The sequence below is a fragment of the Dermacentor albipictus genome, chromosome 3, assembly GCF_038994185.2.
Source record: "Dermacentor albipictus isolate Rhodes 1998 colony chromosome 3, USDA_Dalb.pri_finalv2, whole genome shotgun sequence".
In the NCBI taxonomy this organism is placed as follows: domain Eukaryota; kingdom Metazoa; phylum Arthropoda; class Arachnida; order Ixodida; family Ixodidae; genus Dermacentor; species Dermacentor albipictus.
The window spans coordinates 116,926,833-116,946,359 of record NC_091823.1 but is presented as its reverse complement, the minus strand read 5'-3'; the positions used below and the strand labels follow the sequence as shown (position 1 = coordinate 116,946,359).

Sequence of the window (19,527 nt, the reverse complement as noted above, 5' to 3'; positions counted from 1 at the left end):
TGGTATCCGCTTAGCCACGGGCGCTTTCAGAACAAGCCCGATTGAAAGCTTATATGCCGAATCGAATGAATGGTCTCTCCACCTACAGAGATCATACATTAGCGTTACATATTTCCTTAATGTACGCTCCAATCCTGAACATCCATGCTTTCATACCGTTACCGATATGACATGCGCTACACTTTTCAGCAATCGCCCCTCCATAAGACAGCCTTTCTCGCTGCGTGTGAAGGAGCTTAGCGAGGAAATGCATGTCCCACTCCTCGAGCATCGCTTAATGCACCTAACCAAGCTCTTACCTCCTTGGGAGTGGCAGGTTATACAATGTGACATATCCTTTATAAAAGTTACAAAGCACGCTCCTGAGGCCGAAATCAGAATGCATTTCCTAGAACTGCAGTACAAACACTCCTGCGCAGAGTACTACACAGACACTTCGAAGTCAAATGCCGGGGTATCCTATGGAGCCGTCGGCCTATCCTTCTTGGAATCCGATGCACTGCATCCGGAAACAAGCATCTTTACGGCCGAGGCCTACGCATTACTCTCTGCTGTGAAGCATATAAGAAGATCAAAACTCCCAAAAGCAGCGATCTCTACAGACTCTCTAAGCGTCGTGAAAGCCCTAATGTCACTGTGCAAACATAAAAATCCCGTATTCAATGAACTGTATTCGGTATTGTGTAAAGCGTACTCATCTAACCAGAACATCATAATATGCTGGGTACCTGGCGATAGAGGTATCGAGGGCAATGTACTGGCTGATAAAATGGCCACATCACTCACATCACTAAACACTCATTCTGCAGTTGCTGTCCCGGTCACAGATCTGAAGGCTTTCTTGCGTAAGAAACTGCGACAACACTGGCAACGCATGTGGAACGCAGAAATAAACAATAAACTGCACGTTATAAAGACACAGCTAGGTTCTTGGCCCTTCTCATCAAAATCACGGCGAACAGATGTCCTATTCTGCCGCCTCAGAATAGGGCACACATTTGGTACACACAATTTTCTTCTTACTGGAAACGAACCGCCAACCTGTGGTCGATGTGGTGAGAGGCTGACCGTCCTCCACGTCCTCTTGGAGTGTCGCGAAGCCGAACCTGAAAGAAAGAAGCATTTTCCTCTTGCATATCGTCATTGCATACCTCTTCACCCAGCAATGTTTCTTGGTAAGGAACCGCTTTTTAACACCAAGGCAGTCCTCGACTTCTTAAAGGATGTAGTTCTACACGTTATAAGCCCAATAAATTCGTAGAGCATCCTCGCTCCAGAGGATGCCGCTGCGATAATTGTTCTGAATAGCACATGCCTCCAGGCCCTTGTGTTTTCAAGGGCCCTATGGAGGCAGTAGTGCTCTAGCATTTCTTATAATCTGCTATATTTTACCTATCGTATCATTCTTTTTAAATGCATCTAAATGTTCATAGTACAAGTCATACGTCATCGCCGTAATTTTATTATACAGATTTTACGTACTTTAGTGCGTATATTTTAAGGCCCCTTTACAGCCACGTCACACAGACCTCATAGTAATCATAAGTACATTGCAAACCCATTAGCACAGACATGGCGCTCTTTGGCCATACCTGGCCCTTGCGCCAAAAAAACCCACACATCATCATCATCATCATCATCATCATTTTTATGAAAGAATATACTCGCATGTCCAAAACATTTTGCCCTAAATAACTTATATCCATGCTTCAATGTTTTTTGTCCATTGAGCAAGTAAAGAATATATAACACAAATTTTATAAATATCAGTTCGATACCGGCAAAGCAGTGCATGCCCCTTCTATGAAAAATGTAAAGACCCTGAGATCAACAAGTTGAGGACAATTATTTTAATGAAACTTTGGTACTCAAGAACCTTGTTTCCATTTTTCTATAAATGCAACTGCCAGGGGAAAATATCAATGCCGATGTTCTTTGTTCCAATTTATTACATAGGAGCAGCTGTCACCGATCGTGTATTGTGGAGTAAATGCACCGAAATTATAGTCGCAACAAAGGGCACATATAAAAGTAGGTATTCTGCAAAATATGCAAAAAGGAGTCAAATGGAAGTGAGCCAAGACAAATATATGACAAATGGCGTACTTTAATTAAACGTAGTCTCCATGACATGTTAGACATTTGGCCCACTGACGAACGAGTCTCGTGATTCCAGTCTCCTATAAATGCTTGAGTTGCTGCTTCAAAACTCTGTACCTCACTCTTTCACGTCATCCTCCGACAGAGTCTCGTTCCTTTGAGCTGTTTTCTTCAATCGCTCCAAAATATGGATGTCGCAAGGCGACAGGTCTGGTCTGTATCGCGAATTTTGCAGTATTTACCACTTGAGCTTTGCCAGTTTTGTGTTTACAGCATCATCGAGGTGGGGACGGGCATTGTCTTGGAGCAAGATGACCCCACTCGACAAATTTCCACGCCGGTTGTTCTTGATTGCGACAAGCAGCCCATCCGGCGTTTAACAATATTAGAATCGATTGATAGTCTCTCCAGGTTTAGCAAATTCGATCAGTAAGGGCTCCTGACGACCGCAAAAAAATTCAACAATACCTTTCCGGCAGAAATGACAACCTTTGCTATTAGGGAATGGTGAATTCGAATGTTTCCGCTGTAAGCTTTGTGGTCGTGTTTCAGGCTCATAGTAGTTCCACCATGATTCGTGCCCGGTCACAGTTGCAGACAAGAACTTGTCACCCTCATTGTGATCCCGCATCAGATGAGTCAAGGCAGCGCCGAACCTTTCAAGTTTCTGACAGTACCTCAAAATCTTAGGCATCCACTGCGCACACAAGCGCCGATAACCAAGATATTCATAAGTTATGGTATGGACAGAACCGTGGCTGATGTTCGAACGCTCTGCCAGTTTATCGGAGCTTGTCCTCCATTCTTGTGTAATCAGCTCATCAACCTTTGTAATTGTCTTCCGGCACAGTCGCTTTGGCCGACTCTTGGGTCATATTAGCAATTTTCACGGCATATTTTGAACCAGTTGCTCCCATGCTTCACAGTGACAAAATAAATAGAATGTTCAACGTACAAGGCAGCCATACGGCGACTAATTTCTTTTTCACAATCAACTTCAGCTGTCCAAAGCCTCACAATACCATGCTGTTAAACCTAAGCATGTTGAACACAATGTATCAGAGAATTAAAGAACGTTTATCCTCACACTTGTGTGTCCCTTTTGTAACTGAGAGATGCCTGTGTGCTACGCGCATGCCTTGCACATAATTAACCGAACCATTATTGCACGTGATGGCTTGGCACACTTTCAGTTGACTCGCCTTCGTACATCAGAAATGCACAGCTGCAAAGAAATATACGAATTGGAAGGTACAGCTTGATAAAGGGCAAAAAACTGTCACGGGAAACAAAGTTCACTGCAACGTATACACAAAACCTCGCAACATGATATTTAAATATAGGTAAATGTCTCCAATAAGTCTACATATCTAAGAAAAATACAGTATCTTTAATGCGTCAAACAAGGCAACGCGTTGCGCTACTACGGATTCACAGATCACAGAATCCGGCTTTGGCAGCCTGCGGGTTGCGAGGACAAGAAAATTGAAGAGGCTCAAAGTGCCCTCTCAAATAAAGTCAAAGTACAAAAACATAAGAATGTAGTTACCTATGCTGGCTTTCGTGTCTTGAAATGGATGTTTGGCGCAGATGAAAATAATTTTGGTATTTTTTTCTCGACGGCATTGAACGACGGCTTTGCACGACAGCACAAATAAACCACGGCAAAAGCTTCGTGTCATCGTACCTCACTACGTGCTTTGGCAACTTGTCTGATAACCTGTTGATTTAGCATGTGTTGTCGTATGGTACGATGCACGACTTTAGAAAACTGAATGCACCTTAGCCGTGAAATGTTTATAACAACATTAAAGAGCAAGTCGCATCATCACATCAAAATTTTATGACATCAATATTTTATGAGAACATTATATCTATTAAGTTTCAGAATTGAAATCCACGCGCTCCGTAGACTCTGCGGCCTCCGCGAGATGCCAGATCAGCCTGCTCGCCATCAAAACGCCCTTGAAACTTCGTGCTTGGATGGGGCTCCTTGGGTTATATAACTCTAGGTGCATGGGCGTTGCCACGAAATCCAGCCCGAGTTCGCAATGTTCGCGCTGAAATGTCTATGTCTTTTCGAGCGTGAAAAAGACATTCCAGATAAAATCGAGAGTGATTTCCGGCGTCGGGGGTTGCTTTCGTCGGTGGTGCATGACAGCACGAAAAAATGTCGGGTGGGGCTTAAGCCCCATAAGCTCCCGCCCTCTTAGCTACGCCCCTGCCCCTAACAAGTACCCGCAATTTACTGCATGATGCATTGACCTTCATAAATATGTTGCACCTCATAATGCACCTTTTTCAATATTTATTCTAGTGACCGGGTCATCAGTGCTCCAGAGAATTCCAAAAGTTCCAAAAGTGCCGAAATTGCCAAAATTGCCAAAATTGCCAAATATGCCCAAAATGCCAAAACTACCAAAACTTCCAAAAGTGGTGCGCAACGTTGGTGAGTACACTGCTACCTCTTTAAGAGATAAAAGCATTTGTATTTCAGAAAGCAAGGAAATAGGAGGGACCAAATATTCGAAGTTTCAAATGAAAATCGATTATTAAGCACTGAATCTTCGCATTTGAAGATAAACTATTTAGTAATTGAAGATCTTGAATAAAAACTAAACATTTTGCAACAAACTACTGTTAAAGTCTGGCTACTGTTCTCCCTCTGCTAAACAAAGTAATGGAGGCTATCAGTAGTATAACAACGACGTACGTTTTCGACGGAATGCAGAAGCAAAAATAAGTAATGCAAACATCGTTTACGCTTTCGCTACACAAGCCTGCATGACAACTACACTCTAAAAACAAATAGAGTTCTGGGAACTTTCCTTGAGGGAGTATCTACTTGTCCCATATTTCACTCACTTTTTTCAAAGTACATCGACCCCCTTTGAAATAGAGCAGAATAACCCGGCCCTACAGAGTTTCATTACTCCATGGCAAGGGAATGCTAGCACTGTTCCGTAGAGTGCTAATTCTCTCCCCGCAAAGGTAACACAAAGTAAGTTTACTCAACCTAAATGTTTCTACTCTCCAAATCGAGTGTTTCTACTGCTACAAACCGAGTGTTTCTACTTCCCCAAACAGAGCGCTTGCGCTCCTCTTAACAGAGATTGTACCCCTTCAGAACAGAGTGCTAGTACTCTTCCCAATAGTTTGAAAGCACTCACGATGTAGAGCCATGGTCGCGTTAGAAGGGACTCACCGTACTTACATGTCGAGAATATTTGATTCCTTCATAAGCAGCTCCTGCGCTTAAGCGACATCAGCATAAGTACAGGCAAGACAGTGCACAAAAGGACAAAGAAGAAAATAATAAATTGGGAATGGCATCATCCTGTATCAGGCATCCCTTCCATGTCCGTCAATATTGCATGTGGCTATGCATATACTTCCGCAATGAACCAACTACCTGAAACGGAAGCTTGTTTTCCTAATGAAGTGGTTAAGGCACACTAATGTAAGAAAAATTATCACGCTTCAGAGAATCTTTGTCTTCGTCTCAAGGCATGTATATATGTATCTGGCAATATTATTACAGTACCTCATTGTTCACTCTATTTTAAGTCGACAATATTACTATGCGCAAAATGCTTTAATTTTATATTTTCTTATAAACATTATGCCTACAGAAGCCATCGATCTAAGAGGCTTTTGCTTGATTAACACTATATGCTCACATGCACCAATTGATGAACGAATGTTCCACGCAGATGTTATCAGTTCTTTGTATAGAACACATCCGCCTCCATTAGCATACTTGGCAGGCAAGTAGATTCAACCAGCTTAACCAAAATACGAAATACCAGACAGAAGCGTACATATTGCCTATTCGCACAAGGAGCGAACAAATTTACACGTGCCAAATAAATTTTACAATGGAGCTGTTAGAACTTCGCGGCGTTTTTCTTGACGTGTGAAGCTTCGCCGAGCTGGGGAAAGGAGAGTTGAGAGAGAATGAAAGCAGAGTGTAAAGAAAGCATCGTGCAGCATAGCGACGCGGCGAGGGTGGATAGAGCCTAGTGAGGCAGAAGGAGTGGCGCACACGTGACCGGGAACGTGGCCTGGATGCGTGCCCTCTCCTGCGCCGCACGAGGCAGAGGGATCAGGCGAGGAAAGAGGGATGTCCTTCTGCAGCTGCTAGGGTGCCCATGTGTCCTCCTCGCCCACTGCTCCGTACAGAGTGGAGCCAAGCGCGGCGTCTACTACAGCGTTGGCCAGACGAATCGCGGACGGCGTTATAGACGCCTTTATCGGACGCCGTAGGGAGGCGTTTACGGTGGTTGGGTATCTTGTGTGCGGCTTTGCACTTCTTTACTGGCCTTCCCCCAGCTCAACTGGCCTCTGGGGTTTTCGATAGCTGAGCCACACGATTTTTTCAATTGCAAGTGACTATATGGCTTTTAACGCGACAGCGTTAAGGAGCTCGTGTCGCAGAAACGCCGGTGTCGTCGGTGTCGGCGTCGTCGGCGTTGGCCGTGAGCGATAAATCCCAGCAGGCACTTTTACTTAAGACGTAACATGCGCACCGCGTTGTACACAGTCAAAGGCATCGCTCCTTGTTCCCGCTTCGGGAGCCGCGAGTGGTTCTAATCAATTGGTTCAGTGGGCTTGTGGGTATGCGATAATGACTTCTTAAACCTCGGGTACTCTTCCCTCAATACTTCCCCCTTCTGGAACCTAGGAGAAAGCCATACTTCTAAAGTTAGACGTAAAAAACAGAAAATGAGAAGACATGAAAATCTGTCTGCTTCATGTAAGCGTTTAAAATAGAGAATGACAGTGGTTTGTACTTGTACCATTGCATTTGCATGTAGTGGAATTATGTCATAAGCTAACCAATCCCGAGATCTTGCTTTTTATAGTCCATCCAGGCACCGTGCTCAATGCAAATATTTATTATGCCAGTAAGCAAATCTGCAATGTTATTGTACCATTATATCCTTGTCACAAAGATATATCCGTTGAGAGGCAAGACTAGAAGCTGTAGCTTCTCCCAAGACTAACAAACGTTTGTTGAATACACATTTCTAGCTTTTCATTGACACTTGCTCCTATATCATATAACGTGATACACAGATTATAACGGTTCTATAGGGCTGGACCTGTGCCATTACCGGAACTTTATAATAATGAGCCGGAAGAATAGGTGTAATAGACTGATACTAAGTGTTATAGACAATACGAAGGGCGAGGCCAAACAAGGATTGATGAAGACTAAAACTATAGCCTGGGGAGCGATCATAAATCTTTCACCTTCAGACTTCTGAGAGGTGTGAACGCAAGACACAAACGAACAGAAGCGCAATGCTTGGAAATTATCGATCTCAAGTAGCATAGGCCGCAAAAAAGAATAAAGAACAAAATCAACACTCTTCTGAAACCAGTATGCGAATACAAATAACTGGATTAAAAAAAACAGGGGTGCTGGATCACGGAAATAAAGAAAGCTATAGAAGGGCGCAAGCAGACGTTTAGGGACCATAGAGAATTACACGAAAAGGTGCTCTGTAAATGGAACGTGTACCGAGAAAACAAGAGAGGCGAGTGAACTCGCGATAAAAATAACAATAAAGAAGTCACAGGGTGGCACGGTACGCGCAGCAGTCACAGCGTAAGCTGGAGGAGGGTTTCAATAGCGGTACATAGTAAATTGATTGCAGATATTAACTGCAAGTACTGAGCATGTAAAAATGCATGCAGAAATCATATAAATGTCAACCGCTCGGATAATTATGGCTTTATGCGCACCACGATATGCACTCGCAATGTGAATTGTGCACCTATCTTTTTGTATACGTCTCCCATACCGTCCTTTTTCTGCTTTAATCCTTCTCTGTTTAGCTTGTTAAGAAAACATCCAAGTGCTATCGCTTCTCTTATTTCTGTGAGATATCTAACTCCTATAAATAAAATAATATGCATCTCCATAACCTTCTTTTTCTTCCTCAAGACTTCCCTATGTACCTTGTACCGCTACCTTATTGCCGATAAGGTGCTAATGATGATGATGACGTTCTATTGGGATCCGCTTGGAAACGCGGTGATGACATAGACACCTAGCCAGCTTGATATGATAAGTTGATCGATACGTTGCTAATGATGGTGATGAGAATAAATTAATTGCACCCAGCCAGCATGATTTAATCAGGTACACAATAAGTGGCGGTTCATAATTGGTGGTTTCCAGTGTATGTAGAATTAAAGGCAAACTAAATTTGAATAGTAGTGCGTGGGAGTAAAGTAATGGGTTTTAACAGTGAAAAAATATATTAATATATGTTATTTTAGGTAATAAATTATTAGTAATATATTAGTTGTATATCGTTTGTAATTTTGAGTAAAATAATTTAACCGACAGAAATGACAAAAGATAATTGATATTTTAAAAATTCAGCAAGGTACTTTTTTTTGTCTCTCTAATAAAATTTGTCTGTAGTAAACTCTCGTTTACGCCAAGCAAGTTTAATGCTGCTTACTTGATCTACACTGGTCCACCAAATAGAGTGCCCGGGATGTTAGAATCTGGCAGGTATTGCGAAGTTTAGCATTCTGCATCAACATTGTTATATGGCTGCGATCAACCCTTTATATTAAGTTGACGACATTGGAAGTAAGAGAAATGGGTCTTATGTTGTCGAGGTCAAGTCTTGCTGCTTTTTCTTCAACAGTTGAATAATTTTAGCTACTCTCCACTCTCTTGAAGCCCAGGAATCTTTGGAAAAAAAGATTTACAATAGTTAACTAGGTCCCGTGGGTATAATCAAACAGACTATTAGCATTCCTGTGTTGATGCCCTCTGGACGTGGGGCTGACACCGCTAATGATATAATAATGTCCGCAAGCTCTGTCACTGTTACCTCCACAAAGTCATCTCCCGAAGGAGGTTTCAATAGTCCTATCGGCAATTTATTTCTGACGCATTGTGCATGCTCTTGAGCAATATTCTCAAGTGACTCTGATAATTCATTTCTTGGTAGAACGATAGAATAGATATTCACGGGTGCCGGTATAACTAAGGGTTTCGAAGAAATTTAAACAGTGTTTTTTTATTGCTAGACTTCGAAAGATATGTCATCATTAACGTCCTTAGTCTACCCCAGGCTGCCTCTCCTTATCTCGGCAGCCTGACCGATTAGGAAAGAGAATGTGTAGCCTAAGTAGCATTCGTCGAGGTTTTCGAGGGAGAGGTTAGTCAGCAGGGCGTCATGTCTGATGTCGATGGCTTTGGTTAACTTTAACCCGAGAATGGCCTGCTTGTACGTTTGTGAGCGGGGTCGCAAACTTCTCGAAGGGTTGAAGCATGAGATCCTGCATGGACAGTTGGGTGCGGAATCGAATCATAGTGGGTGTGGGAGAGCAAGTCGTGGTCCTGCAGGTGATTTTGGAATAAGTTGAAGATAACGTGCACCAAAATTAGGGTACACAGGAGGTGCGGCTTACACGACGAAAGTTCTTTTTTTTTTGCTCAAGAGGGGTTTACCAGATTTCCGAATAAATATGACTCGACCATATCTCATGGTTGGGGGAGTTTGCCTTTCCGCAACTAAGAGTTGATAAGGTCGGTGGATGTCGATAGGGAGGTGAAATTTCAGGGGGCTTGGTTCGGAGCTGAGCTGGTATAACTTTAATTTATGAGTAGCGCAATTCAGCTCGTCGAAGTCCGAATCGAGGACATTGATGGGGAGGCCTTCGCGGGTGAAGACAAGCTCGGTGTGTAGCGGGTTCAGCTAGCGGTGACGTAAATCCGCATGTGTGTGTCAATATCTTAGAATTCATGATAGAGGCTCGCTAAAGATTCGCGTGGGGAGGACTCTGATTGCGTAGGATCAAGCAAATGTCGTAACGAATGCCACGCCTATTTAGAGCCCAGCTGCCCGTTCTTGCTGTCGTACATGTTCCCATGCTGTCACGCCAGACCGAGCGTCTACACCTCTATCCTGCGTTCCATTTTCGCGATCCAGCGACGCAGCTAGCGGTTGTGCCATTGACAGTTTCAGCGTGTAAGAAAGGTGGTGGGAGCTCCCATCATGTGCAGGAGTTTGCTACCTCTTGTGCATTCGAATCAAGAGCTACCGTATCTTTTGTAGTGGCTGCAATGGCTTTGAGTGTGTGAGCCCACTGATCCAGGTCAATAATATATGTGGGTGCGGTGCGGTTGCGTAGTCATCATAGCTTGTCCCAGTCTATCACTTGGATACGGAGACGAACAGGCTTCTGAGGATGGGTGTTCAAGAATGTGGAGAGAATGTAGTGTACACTGCCGACAGTGTGACCGGTGCTAGTCCAGTGGGCGTTGCATATGTTTACGTCGGATTAGGTCGAGGAGGTGTATGTAGTATCAGTGTTCCCAATGAGGGTGACTTACAATGGTGACACCGCGGTTCTAGATACTGAGCCATTCTTTAGTTCCTTTGGAATTAGTCTTGCAAGGACCCCACGCCAAATGGTGGTATTAAAGTCACCAACTATGTGGAGGTGGCATTTGGCTGCTAACTGAGTTACCTGTTAAAGGATATCTGGATGCCAGGTTCATTGCTTTGGGCGAGATGCGGAGTTCAACGATAAAAGGTTTAGGTCACCTTCTTTGTAGGGATAATTTGAAATCAACTTGTCTTCTGCATCTGAGCTATCGATAGTATGCTCAATTCTGGTAATGCATCACTGGCAGAGGATCAAAGTGCCTGGGTCTGGAACATAAGGGGCTGAGTGAATTTATAGTCCGGCAGTTTAACCGGGCCTTTCGTTTTTTGGAGGGCAATTATACCTGGTGGGTAGACGATGTGTTGGATGTTGAGCTGCAGGAAGCCCCACTTACTGTAGTACCATCTGCAATTCTATTATCATGCTCTGAGCGGCTGGCAGGCACCATGGTGCAGTAGAGGTGCTAGTGGTCGAGGTTGGGAGAAGCAGGTCGAACGCTTTTAGTTTGACATTGAATATTGTAAACATGTGCGTTTCTAGACCACTCAGTTTGACGTTTACCTTTTCCATGGTGGAGTGCTTGCTTTTCGATGAAGCACTTACTCCGGGTAATACTTAACCGCGTCTTTTGGTGGGCAGCAGGATACGCAGAGCCTTTGTGCCCAGAGCGCAACAGCGTTTGGGGAAGAAAGGAGGTGCAAGGCCGTGGTCCACAGGCTTAGAAGAGCGTGGTTTAGGCTGCCGTGATGGGATTGGTTGAGGCTGCTTTGGTGGGAGTGATAGAGCAGAAGGGATTGATTGCGGTAGGCGAGCTTATGTAAGCAAGGCGTTTTGCTGGCGGGGGGCGGTGCCTAACTTTTCTAGGGCCTACATTCTGTTGAGCAGTTCCTCACCCCGAACCGGGCGCAGGAGGCCGCGGCCACCCGACTCATCTCTCTGTCTTCCTGCTGCCATTGCGTCTTCTGTTCTGGCTCGTGTCCAGTTGAGGAAATGGGGTAGCTCAACTGCCGGAGTGGCAGCAGCCGTGATGCAGTGTTTGAAACGTCCTCTGGGCAGGGATTTCTGGCAGGTGCGAGAATGATGACCTTGTGCCTTGACTTGAAGATGTGGTGTCCTTTTTTGGCGTAGGGACGTGTGAAGCGGCATTTGAAGTTCTTTCACCCGGGGAAGTGGATGTTGCGGCAAATTATGTAGTGTGGAGTGCACGTGCTTTCTTGAGTGGGTTGACTATTTTCGCCAAATCGGCTACAGCAGCAGGCAATGGACTTAGGGCAGACAGCGGCACAGTGACCAGTTTTTCCCAGCAGTTGAAGCACGTCTCATGCGACCCATGGAGGCGGTGACAGGAAAAGAAACCCGTTAGGAAGCAGATCGAGCTTGGTAAGTTAGTGCCTCCAAAGATTATTACGATGGAGGTGGTATGTCGCAGGCAGAGAGCGGCTACTACAGGAACGTCGGAATCGTGTTGTAGGTCACCGTCGAGCGTTTGTGGTAGCGTCTCGTTCCAGTAGGCATTGTCTATGATCCCCTGTACCAATTTCTAGGGCACGGGAACGCAGGTGGCCGCGACGTTGGTTTGGTCGTCTAGGAGGAGAGATCTTAGTTTGGCGTAGACGACTAGCCGCACTTGACTGGGCTGCCGATAGTCAAAGTTTTGTTGATGGGATTAACACTAATGTGGTCTTGGCCGGACACACCTTGGGTCGGGAGGTTGAGGCCGCAACATACTGCGGTGAGGACGCCTGGTTAGCTTGTCGTGTCTACTGAGAGATCTCCCAGTAGCCACACAAGGAACTTAGATGCATCAAAGCGGAAGTAGGGTAGTGCTGGTTATTTAAGGCACAGCTCTGGTATCGGCTGGGTGCGCTTGGACAGAGTCCTGGCTATAGGGACGTGGCTCTTACTTTGTTGAGACGCGGCTGTATCGTTTTGCTTTGTAGGAGTGGCGGAGCCATATGGTCGGAAGTGGTCGTAAAGCTTAGTTACCTTTTCTCAATTTTGGCCACTGAGCTGCACTGGGGAAAAGATTCCGTCATTAGACCGAGCATTTCCGTCATTATAAAGGGGAGTTGCATGTAAAAATACGGAAAGTATGTCGTATTTCACATATCCTGCAAAACCTGCCCTTAGTATACAGAAATGCTCCGTGTTTTAATTTTCACGGACATTTCATGGTAATATAACAGTGGCTATACCGTTTTGCACGAAACAGACAGAATTCCTTATTTTGATTATCCGAACAACCGTAATTTCGGGAGACAAAATATACACGCTGTCTGAAGGAGCGCTTATACTCACAAAGTTTCATCTAACAACGTTTTACTGAACACGCGAACTGTACGCATTACCAGAGTCCTTCCATGTTTTTTTTCTGGTCACGAAACTGCCGCCTCAGTTTCATATAGCGCCAGCGCCCGCCGCTAGAGGCACAACCGTGCATGAGAGGGCATGCGAACGCCGCTACCGCTGTGGTTGTGTGTGGGGCAGCCTCGGTATTCTAGCTTTCTCAACTTCCTCAACGATCGCTTTACTCTCACGTAACTATTTTTAACATTGAATATAATTAAATTACTGCCTGAGCGTGTCTTCTGCGATGATATGAGCGCACGGGACAAAAAAAAAAAGCCGCTCATAACATGGAGCTTGCGGCGGTCTCAGACCGAAAAAAATAAAGATCTGGAATTTTAAGAGCCAGAACCACGATACGATTATGAGGCACGCCGTAGTGGGGGACTCGGGATCAGTTTTGATCACCTGGGATCCTTTAAAATGCACCTAAATTTAAATAAACGGGTGTTTTGCATTTCGCCCCCGTCGAGATGCGTCCACTGTACATGGCCGGGCGGTCTCGGTCCGGATTGCTTCGTCATCACCGTTCGCCTCAACGCTTCGGTGGGCTCCGCTTTTTAATATTGGCCTTAAATTAAACACCGCGCATTCGCAACAAAACGCCAGTGGTCCCACTTATCACCAGATGAGTAAGCGCCAATTCTCCGTTGCGCATAGCGCCAAATTGTTCGCCAAGCACAGCTGTTCAGTTTCTGTTAAACTGTGGCAGAGAAGGACTCTGTGGGCAGAATCTTATAACGAGATCAAAAGAATGAAATTGCTATTGCAAAGGGCTGCTACCGTAGAATACTTAATGACAAAGAAAAGGGAACTGAGCTGCTCCATACGCTTAAGATTTCTTGCGAAGCGATGCCATTTCTGAATAAGATTTAGGTAGAAATAATGCAAGACGAACTTCGCTAATAAATGTCTTCGGTGCGGCTTTTAACAACGGATTAAGGCGAACCTGAAGTGTTAGGAGCTGCACAGTTGAAACTAGCTGTAATTAGGCAATTGCCTTAGCAAGCAGTGGTTTAGAAGCGTCAGTAAGCCTAGCACTTATTCACGCTGCTCAACGAACACAAGTAGCCACATCACAAATACAGCAATTTTTTTTTTAAATGGCTTGTTAGAGATACCACCTTTCTACTTCTTAAACATGCAAACAAAACTTGCTCAGCAAATCACAATACAAATGTAGCTAACAGTGTGCTAATAACCTTCCTACTCATAGCAGCTTATAGACTTAAAAGTACATGCGATTGAAGAATTGTAGCCCACCAATAGCCAAGACTAAAGGACAATGGAAAATAAAACAATGCATATTATTCAGCTTTAACACTTGCATTTAAAGGAATTCTAATGCTATACCTTTCATAGATGGTCGGGGTAAGGGCGCTATTGCTGTGAACTAGTCTATCCTGGTATAACACAAATTGAGGTTGCAACAAAGCATAAAGCAAATGTGTTTTGTCATCAATGCCCTGATCAGATCTCACAACACCCTTATTCTCCTTCATCATCAGCATCGCAATTTTTTGTAAGTGGTCACCTTTACACGATAATCGTGATACCTACTGCGTCCCTTTAATTGGCACCGCTTCAACTGGTTGGTTTCCTACCACCCCCTGCTGGACATGAAGCTCGCCCCTTTGCTGTGTCGATGCCCGAGGCGTCAAAGTGTTTCGCGCACACACGTGTATACTTCGATTCGAAATTAAAACCGCCACTTCCCTGCCGCGGTATGGCCCGCTTCCATTTCTCGCGCTGATCCTTGTTATTTGGTAAACAGAACAACGACACGTTTTCAGTCGTGCCCTTGTCGCCGGAACGGCACCCAGGCACGCAACACGTGTTCGGCATCGTTGTCCCACCCCACCACTTCAACCAAACAGCCCAACACTCGAAAAATAGCACAGCACACGCACAGAACGCACCCGATCAGTCAGCTCGCCTCGCACTGCGCACGCATTTCGGTACGCGAACGATGCCCTCTGTGGCACAGTGGCGCCGCGTCGCGGCACCTTTTGGTAGTATATGAACCTCTACCATAGAGTGACGGCGGAGTTTCGTGACCAGAAAAACATGGAAGGACTCTGGCATTACGAAGATACGTACAAAATGTGAGAGCTAGCCTTCTGCCAAAAGCTGCAATAACAGATCGTATAAATATACATATATACGCATCCTCTATACCAGTCGCAGTTCGCCGCACATAGGGGCCTCACAAATGTGATCTTACGGGCAAATATATGCGTGTGTTTGCGTTGTCCTCAAATTAAGCGCCTTGTAGTTAATAATATAGCCTATACATTTAAGTGAAGGAAGAGCCTTGCGCATACGTACCAGTGTAAACAAACTTGTGGAACTCAGATGCTCGTGCACTGGGAAGGGCAATGGTGCTCTACGCCAAAAATTGTGCGCACTAAATGTCAGTCCCGAAATGTACAGAGTGGTATAATGACCGAAACTGCGTTTACATTTAGTAACAAGTGTTCTAGAAGAGAACCGGTGACTTATAGATGCAAGTGCAACGACTGGAAGAAATGTTCGAACGCGGAAAGCAATTAAACCAAGAGTAAAAGGGCTTTGCTGAACTGCGATGTAGTTGGTTTAACTCATTCCCTGAATAATTCCAGAATATCTCGTCTCCGTGAATTACTGTCCATTCATTGACACACAACGATTACGCATGATCTTCACTGTTCACGTGCTGTCGATTCTTGCGGTAAGATGTAATCGAAACATTTCGCACTTCATATTGAAACGACACCGGTGAGCGGGCACGTTTTTGTACGGCAGAATAAAGATCGCGAACACGCACCGACATGCGTCCAATCTGCGGGAAGGTCACTGATCACGAAGGACCTAGTACCATGCTAGTATTGTTTGTATTCTGACAAAGAAAAAAAAGGAAAACGAAAGAAAGAACGGCCAGTGATGAGTTTTTTTTAATGACTGAAGCTTAATTTCTTTTTTACCCAGCATGCAATGCCATTTGTTCCATGCGCGTTATCCATGGCTAAATTTTCAGATATAACTCATTATTTACCCGTTCATTCGATGCACCAACCAGTCCAGATTAGAACTATACTAGCGCTCATTGACGCATCGCAGTGCACTGCTTCGAACTGCATTGCAGCGCTGGGGTTGATATCGCCATTAGCATTACCGTCTGGTTGATCTCCCTGCCTTTCTTTTTGCATTCTTTATCTCTTTGTATATAATGTGCTACCTTGCGGGTGAGATAGCGTTCTCCTCTTTCAGACTTCAATTAGTTGTCAAGTAATTTGCTGTACCAGCAACTAGATCCCGAATGCGAAAACGAAACCAATTCTGTATTGTTCTCTGTGCTGCACCAGGGGGCAGCGCGCGCGGCGCTTCCGATCCAAGGAGTGGTAGAAAAAGCTGCGCGTTCTGTAATCAGCTGTCTTTCATCGTTTCACGTTGTAAAACTTATTAGTTTTCCGGAAATGTGTCTTCATTTGTACTCAAGAGTGGAGCAAGGCCCCAAAGAAGAGAGATTCAGGCATCGGGAGCGAAGAACAGAATCGATGGATGGTTAGGCTGCTTCAGTCTCGACATGTTGGAATTTGCCAAGTTCAGGGTTTGTCGCTGTGTGGTGCAAGCTTGTGCGCTCGTCATGTGCCGCCATAGCGTGGGGATATTTGCGCTGAATGTGTGTCAGTTCGTCTACAAAACCGCATGCATCGAAGAAGTTGTCCTGTGTTCGGGTACCACGTATGCCCTTGGACACGCGATAACCTGCTCTCAACTGATCTTCACCAGTCCACGCGCGCTCGGAACTTGCTTATGAGGTAAGGCCATTTTAATTTTATTTGGTTTGCATAACGTGCGTGTTAAAATTAGGAGTGGTAAGCTAGCATCGCGAACACAAATATGGTTTCAAAAGGCCACTAAGCAGTGCCTTAGGGAGAAAATGACGCATGAATGGGAAAAAGAATCACCCTATCTTTTGAGAATGCAAAGAAGGAGTAAGGCGTGCAGACACGGATACAAGAGGAGAGAAGTGGACAACATGTGTCCGCGTCTCCACGCCTTACTCCTTCTTTGCATTATGAGTCCTAACCAAGTAGCTAAACTTGGTGTCTTCTGAGCTGTCTCTTCATATCGATTTCAGTAGTAGTGTTATCGGCTCGTTCGCAATCGCAGTTTTTCGTGTGTCACTTCTAACCTCTTGCTCACTTGCGCTAAAAGCGTAGAATGAAACTGCATTCGATTGCACACTCGTATTGACGCTTGTAACGGCTTGAGAGCATACTGGATCCGATACGAGGAGAACTTCTGCTAGAGTACGGAACTAAACAGTCAAGATAATAGCAGCGGCTCATTAGGTGTGATCAGTGCTTTCTTGCTTTCATGCACCTTTTTATTGCAGTGACCACAAAAAAAGTTATCAGCTGTGGCCGTTCTGCTATGTGTTTCCTTGGAGAAACTGCTTGCAGTGCAGCAAGGCGTTTTGCTTCGAATGATGCCTGGGCAGTCCAGGCATTCGTGTCAGTAAGAAGGCTGTATATGTTGCATCAGTTCTAACAAAATTTGCACACATGAGAGAATCGGATGCAATCATCATATACGCTATTTTACGAATAATTGAGTTCTATTACAAAATCGGAGAGTAGATATGCACGCAGGATCATTGCACGCAATATGCATTGATACTCAGCAGGATCAAGGTAACTTATCATTACTAATGAATAATTTTATTTTACTGAAAAACTAGTTGCTGTGGTCCTGCTGGACCTGAGAAGAGGCCCGATGTCTGTAATGCATTCATCTCTCTCACGTTATCGCGGTTCTGTTGCTCTCAAGTGAGTGGATTTCTTTTCTCTCGGCATTTTGCTTCCTTAATCAAGACCATCTATTTAGCTGCGTAGGTGATTGCTGTTTGTGACGTATTGCTCGTGCGCCAGTGCCATGAAATGGGACATTTGCAGATGTTTTCTACAATGCAGCAGTCATGAATAGCTTTACATTTAAGGGATACCACTATAATTTCTCTGTAAATTATGCAGCAAGGTTCAGCATTGCAGGAGGCGGGCATAAACAGAAGTCTATTTGCCGTGAAGTTGAAATGAGGTGTTCCTGTTAGGTTAGCTACATAAGATTTGTGCTTTAGTTCTACTTTTTTATGGGGCGCGCAAATATATGAAAATTTCTGTCTTTTGAACAATGACAGAAATGCCTGATTAATACTTGTATACATAGACATTACATCGCTATTGATTAAAGAAGTGCTGCCCCTGCATGCTAAAATTTACTGGGCTTTAATTGAATAATGTAATGTTTTGTTGTAACATTACGGCAATGCCTTTTATATTGTGAGAGATCACTTTATTGCGCACCATTATACTATGGTATCTGCACTAAATGTATTTGACTTCTTCTGTAAAACCCAACACTCTGCTGCATGATGAAAATTTATCATGTGAAACATCTCATGCAGCTTACCGAATTGCATGAATATAATACCAAAGTTTTTAATAGTTTCTAGCCTCAGAACGCACTTCACGTTACATTCCTTTTTGCGACAGGACTATGATGTAGTTTTTTCTCCGTATATTTTCTGGCACATCAAACTGTGCCGAGCTAAACTACTGGGCAGCGATACTGGAATCGCTACCGCATGTGCAGCCGTGTTGAAATACATGAAGAAACACGGCTCTGCCTTGTTTGATATTGTCGTGGGCACTTCTGAAGTGCTGCCTGTCCGATAGCCTTGTTCTATGTAAGAGCCGTCCACTTCTGTGCGTGGCTTTCTGTTTCAGTGTGGCATGACATTATAACCATAATATGTATGTTCTTTTTATAAGAGACCCACAGTCCTCTCCTAGTCTTATATTTGGAGGTGCAATATTTATGTGCAAATAAGCAGCGCTCCAAGCTCTATTTCATAGCAAAGTATGATACTAGTACGTAAATAATTTTGTATGGCAGAAAACGAAAGCAGAACTGCCGTGCACTGACAAGCAGGAGCATCAGTGCAGTCTCAATAGACAGATTGCATTGGTAATGCAGTGGTGCACAGTTTACCACTTTATTGCTTGCTCAACAACTAAGCTGTGTGAAAACTGAATCTTTATGTAGCATCAACCTTGCGTTATTGGCCATTGCTCATGCACTGCAAATGTGGAAGTTTATCACGGCATCTCTTTTTCTAACTCATTTTTCTAATTGCAGTGGAATTACTGCACGCGTAAATAGGAAACGAATCACACAGGCAATCAAAAACCAATAGTGCGTAAACTTTGAACATTGTGCAGTTTTGTAACTCAGAGTAAGAAGAAGTACACCATAAACACTTCACAATTAACTTTTGCTTGACACAGGGATAGCACATACAGTAGCTCATACACTGTCACCTAAATTTAAATTATAGTGTAGATTTCCAGTGTATGTTTCTATTGCTGCATCCTGTCTGCAATATTTAATGATTTCATAGACTGTGTAGGCGGTTCGCTTAGGAAAACAAAACCATATGATCAACGGAGACTGTTGTGACTTTCTCTGCACGTGTTGCATGTTCAAAAAAGTAAGGTGTGAGCTGTTTCCAAAGTTCCTACCAGTAAGGGAAGCGAGTATAAAAGGGTCCACACCACGATATCTACTACGGGGGATGGATAGCACATCGAGCTCCCTCGACCGAAGCCAGCC

At 44.3% G+C, this 19,527-nt stretch overlaps 1 protein-coding gene across 5 annotated transcripts in view; it reads left to right on the top strand.

Annotated features, from left to right (window-relative positions):
• Positions 1–19,527, top strand: part of LOC135915622 (uncharacterized) — an 83,053-nt gene that overhangs the window by 39,317 nt on the left and 24,209 nt on the right. For all 5 annotated transcript variants that reach the window (XR_011513076.1, XR_011513075.1, XM_070536674.1 and 2 more), the window contains one exon: positions 4,418–4,549. Coding sequence is in view for 3 of the 5 variants with exons in the window: in XM_070536674.1 (XP_070392775.1) it covers positions 4,418–4,549 (132 nt within the window). In the remaining 2 variants the exon portion in view is untranslated. The remainder of the gene's footprint in view (positions 1–4,417; positions 4,550–19,527) is intronic.